The sequence below is a fragment of the Fulmarus glacialis genome, unplaced genomic scaffold (genome assembly GCF_000690835.1).
Source record: "Fulmarus glacialis isolate BGI_N327 unplaced genomic scaffold, ASM69083v1 scaffold10145, whole genome shotgun sequence".
NCBI classification, from domain to species: domain Eukaryota; kingdom Metazoa; phylum Chordata; class Aves; order Procellariiformes; family Procellariidae; genus Fulmarus; species Fulmarus glacialis.
Window position 1 is genome coordinate 44,684 of NW_009211147.1, and position 20,462 is coordinate 65,145.

The 20,462-nt window shown below is 35.4% G+C and overlaps 1 protein-coding gene across 1 annotated transcript in view; it reads left to right on the forward strand.

Moving 5' to 3' along the window:
• The window catches only part of PARN (poly(A)-specific ribonuclease), a 62,945-nt gene extending 44,596 nt beyond the window's left edge, over positions 1 to 18,349 (forward strand). Inside the window, exons 21-23 of the mRNA XM_009577427.1 lie at positions 7,949 to 8,138; positions 14,957 to 15,150; positions 17,407 to 18,349. Of these exons, the coding sequence (XP_009575722.1) occupies positions 7,949 to 8,138; positions 14,957 to 15,150; positions 17,407 to 17,459 (437 nt within the window). The 3' untranslated portion in view covers positions 17,460 to 18,349. The remainder of the gene's footprint in view (positions 1 to 7,948; positions 8,139 to 14,956; positions 15,151 to 17,406) is intronic.
• The last annotated feature ends 2,113 nt before the right edge of the window (positions 18,350 to 20,462 follow it).

Genomic DNA, 20,462 nt, shown 5'->3' on the forward strand with positions numbered 1-20,462 from the left:
TGCTGGTTCAGTGAGGTGAAACTGGCTCATCAGCAGGTCAATAAACACCAGAAACACTGTAAAGGAGGGCATGGGACCAGCTAGCTTGGAGCAGGGGCTAAGGAGCAAGGAATGGGATTCTCCCACTTGGTAACGAGCTGTTAGATTACATCAGCTGTCTAGCCAGACTGTGACTTCCATTTCTTTCCAAAAAGTCTTTGAGATCTGAACTCTCTGTGCTTTGAGTAATAATAGACATTGAGACCTTCTATCTGACTAGAAGGGAAGTGTTCTGTACTTTTTATGCTTTTAATTTGTAGATTAACAGATCTGAACACTTTACTAGTACTCCTGGAAATTAAAATCTCCAGTGTTGATTTAAAAGTATTTCTGTACTAGTAAATGCAGGGAATGAGATGTGGTGAATTTCTACTTATGTTGTTCAGGAATCTTGACTATAGCAAGAAAATTAATTGCTGGTTGATAGATTCTAGTCATGGTTTTACAGTGGAACCTGTGGTATAAATCATAATATAGGTAGCTATTTTACAACTTTCAGCATTAGTGATGCAGAATTAAGAGGACCGATTATAGACTTGCCTTCAGGCACCTGCAGCCATATTTTTTATCATCAGTTAAAAAAAAACCAAACCAAAACAAACCCTGTGCCCTGTAAGTTTGAATATAGTAGGTTTTTTCTTAATATAATGTTGGAAGTCTTTTGACTACCTTTTAATTTGATCTGGATTTTTTGAAATGAGTTAATACATTTCACAGCTTTTTTTTTTTTAATTACTGAGGTATTTAAACAGGGTGCAAAGGTTAAGCAGCTTGAATTCTTTCAGTAATTAAGAAACTGCATCTTTAACAAAGTTTAAATCCTTTATAACAATCCGCATATATGTGCATAGTGTGAAATGTCTCAGTGGACTATACTATCTCTCTTTGTCGAGAGAAATTTTTTTAGTTTAAAACATTGTATAAGGAGCCTTCCTCTTTCTCTGCCATGCTTTGTACTTGGCATTTTTTCTTTCTTCTGTAAAACCATTTTCTTTCAGATCACCTGTTAATTTTCCCATTTTCTTCAAAATGGAGAGTCAAAGACTTATTTTGGTTTGCTCTCTGACTAACTTGCCATCCTCCTTTGCAAGGTGAACAGCTGCTTTGTCACCACATTGATCCTGCTCTGGATTCAGATGTCAATAGAGATATGACAATCTTTGTAAAATAGTCTTTTTTAAAAGTCTCTTTTAGAATCCGTATAGGCACCTTCCGCTATCTTAGGCTAATACAGGAGAGGAAAACAGAAAGAGATGGTCAAGCACCATGTACAAATTGGAGTTTTCAGTTTTGATGCAGCCTGCAGATAGTTGCTATTATCAAATATAAGTCAGAGACTATGGATCCTTCAAATTGTTAAAATACTTTTCTCCATCATTCTCTAGTACACAGATTCCTTGGAGCAAGGAAATACATCTTCACAAACCTTAATCTGCGTTTCTGTGCAGTCAGTATGCAGCTTATGAAATTAGGTACGGAGTTAACTAACAAAGTTGATATATTTTGTAACTTCGAAAAATGTTGTCCTAGCATAGCAATTTGTCCTTGAACATTTTGTACTTAATTCTGTACCTATGTCTCAGAACAGAAGTTGTATAAACAAAGTTAAGATTTTCTTCATGGTGGTAGAAATAACGTGGTATTTTACCTCAGGTGTTTTTTTAATCTCGTTTTTTCTTAAACAAAAATTTTTAGGCATCTAAATTTCTAAGCATGTGAAAATGATCAGTCAAGTATTTTATTTTAGCAAATGCAATGCAGATTTCAAAGAGTTATATTTTCTTAGAGTAGTTTGAATAGGTGGTCCGTGTTGGTGAAATTGATAAAAACTTAAGTTCTCTAACAAAATGTTGAGATTTGGCACTTTTTAAATACAGTGCCTTCCAGCCTGTTTTAAAGTTTGGGCAACCAAGGAGGAACAATGCATATGGAGAAGTTTGATAAATTCCCTTGGGAAAGCGGGAGGGAAACAGGCATGTTAAATAATTGAAAACTTGTTGAAGCACACATATTTTATGATTGAATGCTACAACTGGTACTAAGAGGCTTGAGACTTTCAAACAGTTACATTGAGGCTGCTTTCCTTATCACTGAAAAAAAGTCAGAATAGATCATTGTTCTGATCTCTGAGACAGTTAACTGTGGTTATATTTCTGGAAGTACATTGACCTAGAGTAAATACTTTTTAACTTCTTCAGGGCTTTTGGATTTTTCTAAGTGATGCTGGGATCCAAAATTACACCGCATTATAGGTTTCAAAAAATTAGGCTCTGACTTCCACATGGTTAAATGTTTTTTTATCAGTAAAAGAAATTGTAAGTGAATTTCAATTATCTCCTGATCTCAGAGCATACCAAGACTTTCTCTTCATGATGCTTCAGTGCAGGATGATCCTAGAGGATCTTTCATGAGATCGTAATACCTTGTTTTATTTAATTCTCTACTTTTTTTTTTTTTAAATAAACTGTTTGCAGTGAGAGTTTTTCTTGTCTTTAACCTTCCTTGAGGACAAGGATCTTGAGAAGCACATTGATGAAGTGTCACTTCATTCAGCAATGCTGGGCAAGTCTGCTGTAGTTACCTTGGCTTGTGCAACAGGGTTTCAATGCAGCAGCACAGCTATTATGGAAAATGGAAAGTGGGCAGTCAGGCTTTCTGTAGCTGAATTAGCAGTTATTTTTGACTCTCTTCAGTCACGATTGAAATATTTGTTTGACTCTATTAGAAGTAGACCTGTGCAGGATAATTCTGTTGAAAGTGGATAAAACTATTTTCAGGATAAGGTTTCATCTCAATAAAAGCTTTAGCAAAGTGTATGCTGAATACATCCAACTCAACAACTAGCTGCCTTGCTAGTGTGGGTTGATGACCAAGGCTTTAAAGAATCCTGTCATGCGTAGGTGTCTTACCCTGGTAAATTAATGAGGCCTTAGATCAGTTTTGACAGTAACAGTGTTAGATGGGTTTACTCTCCTGAAACTCCACTGTGCTCTTCAGCTGGTTGGTGATGAGTCGATGTGAGCATTCCAGATGAAAAGAATTTTTTAAAAAAACCCCAAACCACAAACAAAACCCCAACACTTTAAAAGCAGGATTTAATGAAACATTCAGGTTTTTCTTTTGAAATACAAATGAATTTGAATCCTTCTGACCTGCTAACTGTCAAAAGTAACACAGTTTAGCTAACTTTTTTTGTAACCAGACTTGAGAAAATGGTCTAATCCACTACATTTAGTTGTTTTTTGAAATTATTCTTTTGTCAGGGCTAAGAGTAATATAATTCATAGGGCAGTTATTCCCAGGATCACTTCTTTCCTGCTAAAGTTGTTTTGTAGTCTTCTAGATTCTTCTACATGCCTATGAAATTTTGAAAATCACTCAATAATACAATAAAGTAGCCAGCTAGTTTAGAATTTAATTCTCTGTATGTACTGGGAGAGAAGAGAGCACAAGATTGTGAGATTGAATCTGTGCTATATTTCTGTATTTGAATGAGTGCCATTCATAATTAACTCTGGGCTACTACATGGACTTACTTCAAGTGAAGAAACATTAAGAAAGAAAACTAAATATAGTAATTAATTGGTAGGAGTCAGTATAACCTGCCTCCTTCCTAATCCTAAAGATTGCTCATAGTTTTAAAAACTGTTCATTTAGTCTGGGGGGGATGGAAAGCTGTCCCAGTGCTGTCCTTGTTCTTTACAGTATTCTTTATTTTGGCTTTCAAACCAGACTATTTTAAGGAAAAAATTTTAAGGAAAAAATTAATGGAGTAATTTTTATCATATGTTTTTGTTTGCTTGTTTGGGGTGAGCTGGTCCTTTTGGAGGTGGACCAAGGTTTCACTTCACCAAGGTTTTTTGTAGTACTACATAGACGAGCGCATGGTTCCACCCCCCTTGCCAGCTCTGCTTCCTTGTTTTAGGTAAGGGATGGCCAAGGAACTAGTGAATGGGGGTGAGATTGGGAGCTAATTAGTTTACATGTTCAGATGGAGCAAAGAGGCTGTGATTGGACCAGGTTTGAAAATAAACTGGTTTGACACTAAAGAAAAATGCATTTGACAAGGACTACCCTGCATGAAAAAAAACTGGGATAAAGAAATGGATAATGGATGGGATATAGCTTGGTTAAGTTGGGAAAAACTGGTGCCTCATGGTAGCGGAGACAAACAATTTAAAAAAGGAGGTAGGAGTACTGCCTTGCCAGAGAAAATAGGAAACAGTGAGTTTAATGTTGAAGAATGTTTAGGGTTGTGATAGATGGCAAGACCAATATGAGATAGACACACCCAGAAAAGACTGAACTGGGAAAAAGACAAATTGGAGAGGGTAGGGTAAGAGTAGAAATCAGCAGAAATGTTGGCTAATTAGTGAGAATGCTCTCAAGTTCATGCATCTCTTTCTGACAGTAGCCAACAGAGAGTGTGCCCAATGCTTTTTATATTGAGTCAACACTAGCAACTCTCAGTAACTTTCATAATTCTAGTGGGAGAGGCTGGAGAAGTGCGTTTAATTTCTGGTCCAACTAATTAGTCCTGCATGTAAGTGTGATGCCTTGCAGCAGAAATTGTCCAGGTATGGTTAAAGGCCTGAAAACTGCATATAGGCTAAAAAAAAAAGAATATTAATATTGCAATGCCAATTTCACTAATATTTAAGATAATATAGGTGAATTATGCTTATGCATTGATAAAGTCCCTGGCCATGTGATTACATGCTGTTTCTTCTGGAGATTTTTGATTTATGACTTCTGTGGGAATATGTTAATACATTTGCTGTGTAGGAACACAACCCTGATTAAATGCTCTGTGTAGTGGACAATTTAATTCCATTTAGGTTAATTTAAAAGATACCCTCTAATTTGGGTTGTTGAGTCTTTACTTCTGTTTTCTATTTATAAAATAGGCACATAGCACTGCTCCTTCAGCTCATGAGCTTTACTTTGAAACACTGGACAATACCATGATGAAAAAAGTGCATATGCAAACTTCTGATTTTTTTAAATGGAGCATGAATAGCCCTAGAAGTCAGTAAATAAGGCTGTGGAACCATACAACGAGTAATGAGAATAAAACAAAATAACTGAATTAGCTACTTGCTAATTAAACACTGTCAATCTGACTGAGACAGCAGTCCCATGTTTTTAAGTAGTACATGATCAGATAAGACTAACACAGCATCTATACAGAGGTCACTTTATGAAATAGTAAAGTAAAAATTCACCTGTGAAGCCTTAAACTTGAGTGTTTAGTATTGCAGGCTTAATCTATGTGGTTCTGTGTATTTTATTTATATACTGTCGGGTTTTTACCTACACAGTTCACTTAAATATTTGTCTATTTATTAAGAGACTTAATATTGTCTGTCAGGCCATCTGCCAGGATTTTGCTCTGCATAAGAGTGAGGACTTGATGAAAGAGGATCTTTGTACACATTCCTCTTAGATCACTCAATGTCAGTCAACCTGTTTAATAGCTTGCCTAATAACTAGGGAAGATGCCATCCTCTAGAAATGTTTTTCCTAAAATAATGTGTGATTACTATTATTCTCCTATAAGACAGAAATTAAACTTTACGGCTGCAACCAGTGTAATGAAATGCAGCCATGTCGTGTTGGTTACTAGGTCAGGTTTCTCACAGAAAGATTTGTCTTCTCTCTTATGATTTAGATAATTAAGTAAATAAACCCCTTAAGTTCTCTTTAGTTTGTTAGAATTCACAAAGCATTCTAGCAATGCATTTCTTCTATTGGCAATGCAGAGCGATGTAACTGTATTTGCTTTTTTTGGCAATATGGACAGCATTCATCAAAAAAGCATCAGAGAAAATGTATTTTAAACTTTTACAGGGAGCTGCTCTTCAGTTCAAGACCATGCAAGATTGATTTATCTGTGTGGCTCCGTAGAATTCTCCATATGCCTTCATTTTGGTTGTTCAATGCATGAAGCAATATATTCAGCATATAATTTTTTATATTAAATATATATATGTATATGCATATATTTATGTGTGTACGTGTAACATGAATGGGTTGCTATAAAATACAGGCCTTATTTCAGGAAAGCAGAGTTGTCTTTGTTCAAAAATATTGACTCTTCCACAGATTTATTTTAAAATTATCTTTAAGCTGCATAAGGATGATTTTTTCTTCCCCCTTAAATACAGGCCGGGTTTGTCAGGGAATTAAATGGAAGAGCCATAACTTTGGCTCTTAGTTTATAGCAAAACAAATAATGTGAAATAGTTATTGTGTTTTAACAAATCACTATTTATCAGATGATCCATGGTAACTATGTGCTTGATTTTAGCAAGTAAAAACATGCTTGAGTTTAACTAAACAAATTTTACCCTGAGGAATGTCGGCTGGCATGCAGTAACTCCAGTGAGCATTATTAATTCATTCATGATGCCTGCACCATAACTTCATGGGCAATAAATATACTCCTAATTCTTACAAACAGATCCTGTAACTTTACAGTTCAAAACAAATATAAGGGGTGTGAAAGGAGCTATGCATAACATCTCTTTGGTTAGTGCAACAATCTCATGAGGCTATTAATCATAATTGCTGGTATCTATTCTTGGGATTAAAATGAAATATACAAAGCCATTGCCCAGTTTTATGTACGTTTGAAAGACTTTGCAGCAGCATCTCTATGCTGTGACTGGTACTATAGGTAATTCATTTCACAGTAGCATAGCCAATATGCAGAATATATGATCTATTCTGAAAGAGGAAAAAAACCAAATCCACCCATCTTCCTCGCCTTTTCTGAATTGTGATGTTGGAGCTTGCTATTTCTAGTGCTTGGGCTAGAGGTAAAGAGAATACCTGTATTCAAGATGACAACACTTCAACTAGAACCAGAAAGTTGGATACACATCTGAAATTTCTACAAAAAGTTTGGAAACACATAATAAAATCAGGATTTTGTCTCCACTGCAATTATGGTATTTTAAAATGCGCAGCCCAAGTATATGAAAAACAATCTGGGTTTGTGTGTTTTTTGGTTTTTTTTTTTTTTTACATTTAAACTGGTTTACTGGTTGGTTTACAATACTTAGGGTGAGTTAGGCTGAAAACAGCAGAGGACACCAGTTGACAGTCAGTTTAATTTGCTGATTCATTTGTTATAGTGATGGCTTCAGGCCAGAGCTTGGCTTGCAGACTAAAGGGTTAGAGCAGTGAAGATGCTGGGATTTGAAGGAATGTTGGTAAACTGTTGCTGAGTGAAGGCAATGAAAGTTTTCTCTTTATTTTTGAAGTGATTCTAATTTTGCATTGACAGAAATCCTTCTACCTTGAACTTGCAGTCTTTTTTAGTTAAATGGAGACCAAACATTAGAAAGATACAAGGATGGAACAGCTGGATATTAGTTAAATGCTGCTTCCATGGATATCTTGTGCAACCAAAAATGCAGCTCAAATAAGCTTATGTTTCACAGCAATCAAACAGAGTTTTGGCAAAGGCTTTGCAAATGTCGTCTTTTCCTGGCAGACTTGCAAAATAAACCTGCTGGGTTAAGTAATGAGACTAAAAGGGAAAAAATCCAGGAAATCTTTTCTTGCCAACAAGCAATCTGGAAGAGGGTTACGACTGAAGAATTGATGGTTTCTAATTTAAAAGAAAAGTCTTAAGTAGCTTTAACCCTTTTCTTATGAACTCTGAGAAGAGTTTTGAATATCTAATTCAAACATACCATGTGAATTTAGGAGAGTACGGCATTTTCTTTTTTTTTTTTTTTTTTTTTACCTTCCCTAATCACTAACAGTGGAACTAGAAGTCATTTATATGAACAGAATGAATAGCCCACTGCCTTCTGCTTTCCAAAATAAATTGTTTCAGGAGAGGGCATGCTGTCATTTTACAGTGTTTTGTATATAACATCACTCTTCTTCCCCATAGCTGTAAACACCAGCAGGTATGCTGAAAGTTATAGGATCCAGACATATGCAGAATATGTTGAGAAAAAACATGAAGAAAAACAGGCAAAGAGAAAATGTACAGAAGATAGTTGGAAGGAGATGGAGAGAAAGCGGTTAAAAACTCAATGCACACCTTACGTTTCCCAGAGTCGATACTACTGTGTTAACAGGTGAGACTTCTCCTGCATTGCCAACTCTTGTATTTTTATTGCATTTTTATTAGAAGTCTAGCAATTTTCAGGTAGTTCTTAACCAATAGGTGACTTTTTTTTCCTTTTCTTTGCATATAAATCAGTAGTGGTACATCAGCTGTCACAAGATCATGGGTAAAGGAGCAGAGGGAATTTGGTCATAAATACAATTAGACAAATTTTTAAAATACTGGGATCTTGAGGGCAGGTCAAATCGCAGCTTCTGAGCTTGATATAGCACTACCATTTCTTATAACCAAAATAAAAGAATTATTTTCTTTATTCATTTGACACCTCTGAATGGCTTGTGTCATCTGGAAACTTAGCTGTCATCTTATACCCTTGTAAAGGCCATCGTGGTTTTTGGATTACTTTCTATGGTGATAATACTGCCACAGGGAAGGGTATAATTTACCATCTTGAGCAGTTCTGATGAAGTTGTCCTTATACTTCAGAAATAGGAAGGCAAATGATGATACTTGCACGGCTTTAAGTTTTTGGAGTAAAACTTGAAAAAGGTTTTAGTTCATTATTTAAGGACAAAATTAAGTCAGGAGATGCCGATTTTGATTCTGGTACAGTATATTGCTGTGTGTATTTCTTGTTCCATTTTTACCCTCACATATTAATGACAGGTTTTGGATATGATGGTAACAGGAGGCTTCTTTCTCAGTCATCTGTGTAGCTGTGAATGAGAAGGGTCTTTTAGTGTTAATACAATTATATAATTAACCTATCAAGTTATTGCTGTTCTTTCTCCCCACCTTCCCCCCCTTCTATCAATTCTATATAGAAATAAGTTTCAGTGGAGTGCATAAGTTACATGCAAGGTGGTGGTTTTGGTGGGTGGTTTTTTTTGGTCCCCCCCACCCCCCCCGGTGAGACAGACCAAATGAGATGGTCTTAAAACCGACACTGAGGTCTTTCTGCTTTATCTTTCTTGGGAGTTCTATGATAAGTTCTAGCTCTCATTATATCCTCCTGTAAATGTTACCTGTCATGTAACAAATATACTAAACTTGTTCTGTTCTTCTCACTTACATGAGCTTATGATTTGCCTACTTTCAAAATTAAATGCAGGTGTGTATTTTGGCTAGCTATCAAATTTTCATGGCTTTTGCCATGGTGGGAATTCTAAATGTGTTAGAGACATGTTTGATCCCTAAAAACCATATGGAGGAACCTGGTGATAAAATCCATATCAAATTAAGTTAATTGAACTATTGTACTTAGGAAAACTTGGGAGTACATGCTGTGAAGACATGAGGAGCTCTAAAGATTGTCCTGGCACTAGTTTACATGTGGCTAAGGTTTAGGTTTATAATTAAGTCTGTATTCAATAGTCTGAAAACATCTTGAGTCTACTGCAAAAAAATACTAAGTCCTAGTTTTATTTCTACTAGAGGAAGTATCTCCTCAATGAATGTTGTTTTTTGAGTATCATCTCTCAGATTCTAGAGAGATGGTAAGAGTGGCAGCTTATAGTTTGAACCATAGACAACTTATTCTTTTAACATATACTTTGGAAAACAGTAAATGTGGAAAGCTGATTTGTTGTTAACTCGCAAAGAAGTTTTAGGACTACCGCAAATGTATATTATTTGGAAAATTGCTGAATAAAACTTTCACTGAATTCTTTCCTTGAAATTATGATACACCACAGTGAGTTGTATGCCTGAGCAGTTAATCTCCATGAGAGCTTTTAATCTATTTTTTCTAGTGTTGTAAAATTCCACAAGAAGCAGCCTTGTTTTCAGATGATCAACACTTTGGTAGCCTTGGATAGCAGCCTTTATTTTGCTGATAGAACTTCTTTTGTAATTGATGTTACATGAATTTTTGTTCTCTTGTTATTCTATTAAAAAAATGATTTGGTTCTGTCCCAAATTCCCTTTCATGCAGGTCTTTTGACATGTTTTTCTTCATTTTATCTTTATTTGTTACTAGTTAGATTGTGTTCTCCTGTCAACTAATCTTTTATAAATGTTTCCTCTTAAGTGTAATCTGGTTAGGTACAACATGGAACTGCAAACCTTGTGGTCTTTTAGTTCACTCAGGATGAACATTCTCATTTTGTTTCCAGACGAAGATATCTCAAAAATACTTATTTATATTTTTATATATTATATATAACCATTGTTACATAAAACATAATAAATATAACATGTAAATATAACATGTAAAACATATAAATATATGAAGCAATCAGGACAAATATATGTGTGGATGTATATGTGTGTATATTTGTCCAGATTAATTTGAATCATATATAGTTGAGCGCTCAATACTGAGATGTATCTAGCAGCTGATCTCTTATAATAGCTTCATGTTATTACATCCTTTATTTATTTATTATTTAATAAGCTTACTGCATCAGTTTCTGCCAGGGAGCACAGCTGCAGAATAGCTGTTCCTCTCCATGATGACAATATATCCTGCTACTTTTTCATTCAGTAATGAAGTTGTTGGGTATTTCTCGTACGGAACTTTTGTCTTAAATTGACAGATTGATAAGTATGTAACAAAGGTTCTTTAATTCCTGTCTTACTAAAAAAATTATAGCCCCATATTACAGAGGAACTACTCTTCAGAAAATATAGTTTAATATTATTAATAGCAGTCACAAGGTAAAATCACTTATAATTAACATATACCCCTTGCATATAACTTATTACTACTGTTAGATATCAAAATTGATTTTAATGGAAATATACCTGATTATAATGTCAGATGCAGAAGTAGAGGAAAAACTGATGCATTTGACAAAACCAAGTAGTTAGTAAGATCCTCTTCTCTAAAGCTGTTCACTATTCAGAATAGACTTTCGAAATGGATGGATCGTGGCCTCTTGTGAATTACACAGTACCGGCTATGTTGCGCTTAGCAAATAACTGCCTGCCAGCTCTGCCATGACTGTTAAATGCATGGATTTAAGATCTTTTCCTTAGCAAAATAGTGTTAAACCATAGCATGAAAAATCAAATAGGGTATGTTCTATATAAAACTAGATATCCCGCTCTACTTGTAGTTACTTATTATAATTTTCCTGATCATCATCTAGGAATGAGTAAAATAAAGTAAGGCCAATGGCAAAAGACTTACACTAGTATGAAATACAGGAAAGTGATACGTCATTTTGCCTTACAAGTTTTCTAGCTAAAACCAAGAGTGCTGCATCTTCTGTCAAGTCAGGGTGCTGTTTGTAGCACCACTTCCTTGAATGTCTTTATTTTGCTGAAGATAGTTACTCTCATTTTTGAAACGTTCAGGTATTTCTGCTGATGATTCTTTTGCTTTTTACAGAAATGGTTTTTTATAGTGGTTTATTACTAAATAAAGGATAAGAACTGGGAAAAGCTGAGTCATTAAAGATATGGATAATAAATATTGCAAGCAAATTATTATAGTATTCCAGTATTCTAGTGTTATTTGAGGAGATTTCACCTGCTCTTAGGCTGAAATGACTGATTTTTATGATGGGTCAGTAACTACTCCCCCCCTCAATGTTGTTCAAAGTAGCAAGAAAACATGGGGTTTATGTTTTTGTTTAAATGAAATTTACTTGAAGTTGGAGGTCTGTATATATTCAGGCCAATTCAAGATGCTCTGTTGTGATGGAAGTAAGTGGTCCTTTTAAAAGTAGGACATGCTTTTCCAAAACAAAAAATGTGTAATGCTACATCATCATAATTTTTTCCCACCTTTTGCCCCCCCCTCCACTTGCTGATTCTTTCAAACTAATTACCATAGTACTAGTTGGATTGCTGCTATTTAGTAGCTGAAATGAGATAATAAAGTTCATGGGCAGTTTAATCAGGTGGAGTCCGTGCTCTTTCTGGCAGCAGTGATATGTAAGTCCTCCACATCCTGTCGATTCATGCAGTACTAATGTTGCTAGTCATACTGCTGGAATTTAACAAAAAACCTGTATTCTTTGTTGATTAGGATTGTACTTAATAGGAATAGAAGTTGAGAATAAAATACAGATTTTCTGTTTCTACCACCTTCCTCCAGTGGCATTCATCCTTGTCAGGTTTGCTTGTGGGCTGGCATTAAAATAGGTCAACAGAAGGGAGAGGTTGAGGAAGTACTAGTGGGAACTGCCATCATTGAAGACACTTGGAACCCCATCTACTATCATCAGTGACTGGTGTGAAAGCTATATTGTGTTCACTAAATAGATTTGCCAACTGGCAATATATGATAGGCTTTTCTTGTGGTATTGTTTTTTGTTCCCTGCCCTCCCCTCGCATTCCCCCCAAAAAAACAAAAATAAAAAAACCCCACCAACTTGGCTAGTAATTTTATTTTAAAAATGAGAACAATCTCCATTTGAGTTTACAAAAGAAATTTCAGAACATTCTTAAATATATTCTTTAAAAAAAAAAAAAAATTGCCTGGATAACTGTTGTACATGCGTGTTTTGAAACCTAAGTGCTATGTTTGTTAATGGATGATTGTAAGTCTGTCTTTAAATGGTTCAGGTATCCAAACAGGTGAGGATGCTAAACAGGTGTATCTGAATTGGACAATTACTGATAGCTATTTGTTTGTTTGCTTCTTCCACTTTGTTTAGTTGTTTCTCAACAGAGTAAGGAAATTGAGACAGAGATATGGACATATTCCAAAATAGCTGGTACAGTTAGAAAACTGAACTTTGTTGTGAGTAGTGCTCTAACTTGTGTCTACAACCATACTGATTTGCTACTATTGCTAAGGGAATAAATAATGTTGCTGTAGTCCTTGAATGTTATTTTACGTCAAAGAAGAATAAGACACATAAAAATCAACCCTTAGCCATCTCGAATCCGTGCAATCAGTGAATGAATGTAGAATAAAATTAATGTTTTGGGAGAACGCAAGAAGTCAACAGTTCTTGATTATAAAATACATACATTTTGGATTTTGTGCTGCTGGTTTTTGGTGGGGTTTTTTTCCCCTTAAGGTATCTGCAGGAAGAACATAAGGGCTAGAATTCATTTTTATTTTGTACTTTGGTAAATAGCCAAATGTGCACTGAAGGTCAAGAACTTGTTTCTCTTTATTTGCAATAACTTCTCAAGAGTCTAAGTTGAAAAAAACTAAATTCAGCCATAAGACCTTTCAAAAAGGGAGCTTCTTCCTACAGTGAGTGCAAGCTCCCTTCTAAGAGCCAAGTGCTCATAGTATGTCTAAGAAATCCTGGGATCATAATTTATGTCTCCTGAGTTTTTCTTCCTTATGTATTTTTCAGAATCTCCTTCCCAAAAGTAGAATTTTTACAAACTTTTCTAAACAATGTTTTAAAAAATATATATAGCAGTTTTTCATTTTCTAAATGTTCTTTCTTCACTAGACCTTTTTTCTTTCCCAACCTAGTTTTCGCCTGTTTTACAATATTGAAGTGTGTATGTAGGATAAACAGTTCTATCCCGCTTTTTGGCTTGCATCTTTTTATTGATGGTAGTTCCGGTGCAACTCGAAATGATGATTTGTAAGAAATCATGCAAGAAGGCCTTCTGTGTGTGAATGTTTGGAGGAAAAGCCAGCTATTCAGCAAAGTAAATGGTGTTTGTCCTCCTGAAGTGCAAGTAAGAGCATGAGGCGTAATCATGTTTCATGTTTGTTTATTGCCTTTGGACATCCCAGAAAGAGTCTGTTTTAAATTGCAAAATGTTCAGCTGAAAAAATTCCATTTCAAAGCCAAAACTATACAGCCAAATTTAACAGTCCTTTAGCTGAAACCTTATTGAAACACCATAATTCCCTGCTATTATTGATGGGGGGGGGGAGCTTGTAAAGCTTTGTTCTATAACTCGGTATTAATTTTTATTTAAATAAAAGAATAGAACATAGCTTAGATGCATACAACCATTTTGTATAGTTGTTAAAAAAAAAAAAAGGTAGTTTTAGATTTACCTTTAGTTTTTCATTAATTGGTTGTTCTAAAAGAGCATTAAAATAGACATTTAAGTAGCTGATATTCACATCTAGAAGTTTGTAATGGGACCTATTTTTTTAATGAGCCCCTTTGCTACTACATTCTTTCCTATACTCATGCTAATTCGATTTTAATAATGTCATTTGTCTTTCAAGGAGACTTAACAATAGCAGTCCAGTCAAATGAAAATCTATGCAGTGTTATTTCAATGTATGCTGAATGAAATGGAGCTCTAAGTTCATCTTCATACTCAGTCAGGCTTCATTCAAATACTACCTGTTAAATGAGTGCAATTTTTTGTGCTTTTTATTTTACCAGCCCATTGGATGGTAGGACTCTCACTTTAAGGCCTGATTTAAAGTTTATTATATGGAGCTTGATGATTTTCTCTACCTTTATATAATAGAAATGCTTTTAAAACTGTATATAGTTCCAGGAGAGAGGATGAAGTTAGCATGTAGGATCCTTCAATATCAAGATGTGTGTTTGAGGCTTAACAGTTGTATATAACTTAGTGTCTATTGAAAATGCTTTACAAGAGCTTTCATAACTAAGAGAGTAAAAATTAAAATTAAGCAGGGATAGAGAACAGCTTTAATTAAATTTGAGTTGAGTGATCTCATCAGAATAGCAGCTAAGCCTGAGACATGTATAGTACAAAGAATGAATACCTTCATCTACATAAGATTGGATTAGATAGCGAATTTACAGAATTTTATAGTTAAGTCCGATCTTCCAGATAATGTAATTTCATGGTACACCACCTACTACAGTTTATTCTGCTACCTTCATAAGCATTTAATAGATGTACAACAGCTAGTACCTATGTAATAATTATTCTTGACTTGTTCATAATCATATTTCTTCTACATTTCAGTTTTACAGGTACCAGTACAGTGGGAAAGAGAAGCATGAGTCCTATTCAGGAAGAAACTGGTTCTGATGATATGGAAGAGGGAGAAGGCCAAGATCCAGAATCTGATCAGACAGACTCCTGTGCAGAGTCCCTTCCAGATGGTAAGAAGAGAGCCAAAAAGTTCAAAAAGATCAAGACAGAACAAGTTCCAGCAGGTAAGTGCAATGTTCATGCGCATGGTTTTCTGTTCTGTTTGGAACTACCCTAGGCCTGGACAGAACTGAAGTTTTCTTGAATGTCTTAACTTTTCTGGGCTTCTATGAATGTAATGCAATAAGTCACTGTTACAAGTTATTTTGCAATAAGTTATTTAAACTGAAGATTGCATCATACAAAAATTGTAAAACCAAAAAACAAATAAACAAACAAACAAACAAAACCCCCACAAACAAACAAACCAACCCCCACCTGAGACCAACCAAAGGAAGCAGGATGTAGTTGATATCTTACTTGCTTACTTTCTTCCTTAAAAGAAAGCTCTTTGAATATTTTTAGCTATTCTTAACCTTTTTTTTTTTATGTGACTTTCTAGTTAAGGTTACCCAAATATGTTTTGTGTATCATAAGCAATGCTTCCTTCCTTCGAAGGAACTCTGAAGGAAGTAGGATTCTAGAGTAGATTTCCCTGTTAATCCAATACTTTATCACAAAATGTAAGGTTAACTTAATGTGGACATTTTCTCTTAAGCTTGATTGGATGGATTCGTGGCATAATTGAATGCACGTAGCTTGCCCTATGTGGCAGTGCATTCGTGAGAACGTGCCACATGTGTGTCATTAGACAACCTCTGTTGCTTGCAAATGAGTCTGGTTTTAATAAACCTACCTGCTGCCCTGAAAGCTAATATATGTACCCTTTTAATTAGCACTTTAAGACTATATATCCTGATAATATTGCACTAACATCCCTTGCAGTCTACCATATGCTCTGAGAAAGCCTTTGCTTATTTGAAAGGCTTACTGGACCATGAGCAGATCATTCACCTTTCATGGACTGCTAATTGTTAAAGCTTGAGGAATCTCACTTTCAGGAGATGCAGATTTTGAAAAGTAGAAGAAATAGTTTTTTGTTGTAAAAGTGTCAAATTGTGGATTTGCCCAAGTGATAAAATGTTTTTCTTTCTTCTGTTACATATTTTATAAATTTTCTTTTTTTAATCTGATTTAGAACTCACAATGTAATGCTTGCAAAATCAATACTGTTTCTAATACAAATTATAAACCCAAATAATTTTTTTCTTTCTTCTAAAAACTGTTTTGATGTATACATTAGTATATGCAATGTTCTGTGTGGTGTTTGTAACCATAGCCTTTATTGTTCTGTATTTGGTTGAAAACTTTTCACCTAGCGTTGATGTAAGGGAGTTTTTGCTGACTTTAATACCTACATATTTTTTAGCCAAAGTACTTTGAACTCTATGTCTGACTAAACACAGGCAGCTGACAATCAGATGACTATGTTTCACCTGACACTTTTGCTATGTTGTGTGAGTTATTGCACCCTGCACCAAAAAAAAAAAAAGTAACTAAATAACCTTAGGTCACATGAATTTAATCCTCAAAAGATTTTATTTTTATTGATCTATTTATTGTTGATGCTATTTCAAGTTTTGTTAGTAATTTCTTGCAGAAATGGATTAGATTGTATTAAAAAATTAAGTCATATCTTAATGGTCATCTGGAGCATTGCCTGTATGGAAGTACATTCAAATATTAGTAGTTAAAACTTCATTTCAATATCTGCTCTAGCCACTTTTATCCAGAAAGTGGTGTTGTATACCAAGCATCCTTTCTCCTGATTTGGTAGAGTAAAATCTTTCTTAGCTGATTGAAAAGCTGTGCTTGGAAATTGCTTTCTTCTTGTAGTTCAGTAGGACAATTGGGCCATGCAAGCATATGCAAAATGACCGTCTGCTATAATTCCAAGTATAAAATACATGCTCTGTAATTGGCATTATGGAAATACACATTATCGGTATTAGTGTGATTCATCTTTCTTCAGTTAATTTGGGCTGAAAATATTCTTCACTGTCTTAACTGCCTTAAACAAGAATAACTGCAAATACACTTGGGAAAATAGTATTATTTAACTTTATCACCCCAGTTATTGCAAAAACAAAATTACTTGGATTAAAAATATTCATTAATTGCAAAATATAGTATTTACCATTTGGGTAAAAAACTTGACATCAACCTTTTCTTCTTTTGTAAGTGCCTACTCATAAACAGTCTCTTGGTTTCCCTTTGTAAATACTGACTTGCCAGTAATGTATCTAGAGCCTCGCTCTAGAGGAGAAAATATGTCTTTGTGTGCTCTGAAAGAATAAAAAGATTCTTGATTTAATTTTTATTCCTTTCAGTGTTTGTATATTGAAGTCTTTAATATATTGTTCTGTCACTCTGTCTTTTAGGAAGCCTCACAACTAGTTCCACTGGAATTTTTGAAGTCCCTGAAACATGGTAGGAAATAACTGCCTTAACAAGTGGAATTGATTGAAAGCAGTTGTGAGAATACACTTCTTGGAAGCCATACTTTATTTAAATAAAGTGGTGTTAACAAAGCAGTATGTGTCCTGAAAATCAGTTTAATTATTTTAAACTGTTTATTGAACAATCACTGTCAATTTTACTTGTGTGTATATTAACTAGTATATGATTCATTGTTGATCATGTGAAATCCTTGCTGTCATAAATGATGTTAGATTTAAGAAGCAAGACTAAATGTATTTTGGTCACCTACTTTGGCATGCTGGCTATGAAATGTACAAAAAGAACTGGCACTCTATGATTTCATGCTAGGCTGTTTCCTGTGCTTGAGGGGAGTTACCACAAATCTCCTAATCTTTAGCTATTTTTTCAGGCAGTATCAGTATGCTGTCAGCATTCTTGAAACAGGTAGAACTGCAGTTTCGCATATTGTTTTCTACCAGTTACTTATCTGGAAATCTCTTTTAGTTTTCCATTCTCTACCCCCAACCCCCTGTGCAGCCAGTATTCATCTAAATACCAACTTTACACATACCCTATCCTTTCAAAAAACTGTAACTTACAAGTTTCTCCAACATTAATTTCCTGATGGGAGGTAGTTTTTCTTTTTCACATCTATTGCTGTTTTCACTCTTAAGTCTTGATCTGTTTCTTCCCTCCTTCTTCCCCAGCTTGTGGGGTTTTTGTAAAAATGTTTTTTGGTACCTGTGATAAACCTGCTAACTGCACCAGCCCTTTATTTGTTTAAAAAAGGATCTGCATTGGTAGATTTCAGAAAATGTTTGATATTTAACATTTTTGTATCATGGAAATAAAAACAAAATATGTATTTCCATAAAATGAAAATTAAAGACATTTTCTTAGGAACTGGTTTGTTTTTATTTATTAGCTTCTGAAATGTTTTTAGTGAACTCTTCCTTTTTCTTCATAATATAACAATTTTTTGTCAGTCTGTGATTAGCAGACCCTTTTGGTCCATGGACTACTTTCAAGATATTTGTGAAATATAACCAAGAAAAGCGAGCCTGTTGTCGTAGGATTTAAATAGCTATGCGTTTCCCTTGGAGGAGGGGAAAAAAGAAGAGAGTTCTGCAAATCAGTGAGTCTAAAACTATTGCTGGTGGAAGAGTGGAATATTAAGAAGGCTTCATCAGAGTGGGGACATTAGAGTGGCAACCACTGTCATTTAAACAATGCAATAACCTGTTTGAAGGTATGCCAAAATTTGTGGTTTTTTAAATGATTGTGAGAGCTGTCTTGAACTTGCATTGCAAAGGAGAAAATAATTTAAAGATGTTAAGTGTGAAATATTTTACTTCTAACCTTGGAATACTACCAGAAGTAATATAATTAAGTTGTTGGTTTTTCAATAGCAGCCATATCATCACATTCTCACACTAAAATGTGGGACAGAAGACAGTGTTATTAGTGATGCAAGGGGAAACTGAACTTTTCTGCTCTCAAGGATTCAGAGACTTTCCTTCTCTGAGACTCATGACCTTAGGAGTAGACACTTAAATCACTTTTATCTTGTGTATCCAAACGTACAAAGAAACTGCAACACTTAAAGATATGTTGGGATATATGCAACACTTAAAGAAAAATTGTATAAAATATTCATCTCTTATGGAGATGATTCAGGTAACTTACACAGTGTTCTATCCAAATGTTGGGGGGGTGTTATTAACTATGTATCCTAAAGAACTGGCATAACGTGATTTGGGAGGGAGCTTAGAGTCATGACGTCAAAAGGATACAAAAGCATTTAAAGGGATTGGCGGAAGTATAGGTTAAGAGGCAAGGAAGTATCTGCTCAAGAGCTATAGAGGCCCGCACTGTTGCAGAGAATCCACCTGGGGTCTTTACCGTGAGGCCATTAGGATCTTTATGGTACTGACTTCACTCTTGAACAGCAACACTTGCATACCTCCAGGGTAAATATGTCTTAATTGCATTACGATACAATCCTTTAAAAACTTGTTTGTTCAGAGTAGGCCATGTATATCCTTCTCTAAACTACAAAGGTTAATAGATACTCCCATTATTTCTACCCACTTCCCCTCCCAAATTGTCATTTGGAGGAGCAGGATGTTATTCATCTCTACCTGTAATTGATACTTCTTAAGAAAACGGTGTTCTTCCATTTTCTAGTCCTTACATGTATTTGATTTTACCAGTTAACACCTAGGTTAGCTGATAAAATGTGACTGGATGCGGGGCTATAATATTTCTAATACTAAGTTTGGGTGGAGAACTGTCAGGGGTCAGTGACAGGTGGTGTCCTAAGAGGAACTGGCCCCACTGATACCACATCAAACCTCATTATTCTGTGGGGTTTGGTACACTTCCCTTCATTTTAGATGAAATCATGAATTCTGGAAGGGAAGGAATGTAGCTTTTTAAATTAGATCCACATTTGTTTCCTAATGTACGTTTAAAATATGTGCATAGAATTTAGAGCTTTACAGCTTTTGTTTCTGAAAAAGCTGTCATCACTCGTCTTCGTGGCTGCAGATTCCTGGGTCTTGATCTCCGTGGGTTTTACGTGCTGTTACTCGACTCCAGAGGTATGGCGAGGCATCGGTCTGGCTGCTTCATTATGGAGCTGGGATGGTTGGTAAGCTGCTGAGAGGCTCTAATTTGGCCCAGTAAAAAGTCAGATGCATCTGTGTAATACTTTGATTGAATTACTTTTTTTAATTACTTTTTTTTTTTTCTCTTCATTCCCTTTTTCTCCCGGGGCGGGGGGTTCCTCCTTTTTCTCCCGGGGCGGGGGGGGGGACACCCACGGATCTGTTCCATTTTAGAGCTATTGTTTTGCTTTGTTTGGAGGAGCAGCGATGGCTCCACCTTCAGCGTCCTGCACAACAGCGCCTGTTCGGGGCCAAACAGGCAGGAGGACCCTCTTCTGGCCCTTTGATTTTTGTTGGCGGATGGGGGGCGGTCGGGGCGGCGCGGCCTCCCCTCTCCCCTCAGGGCC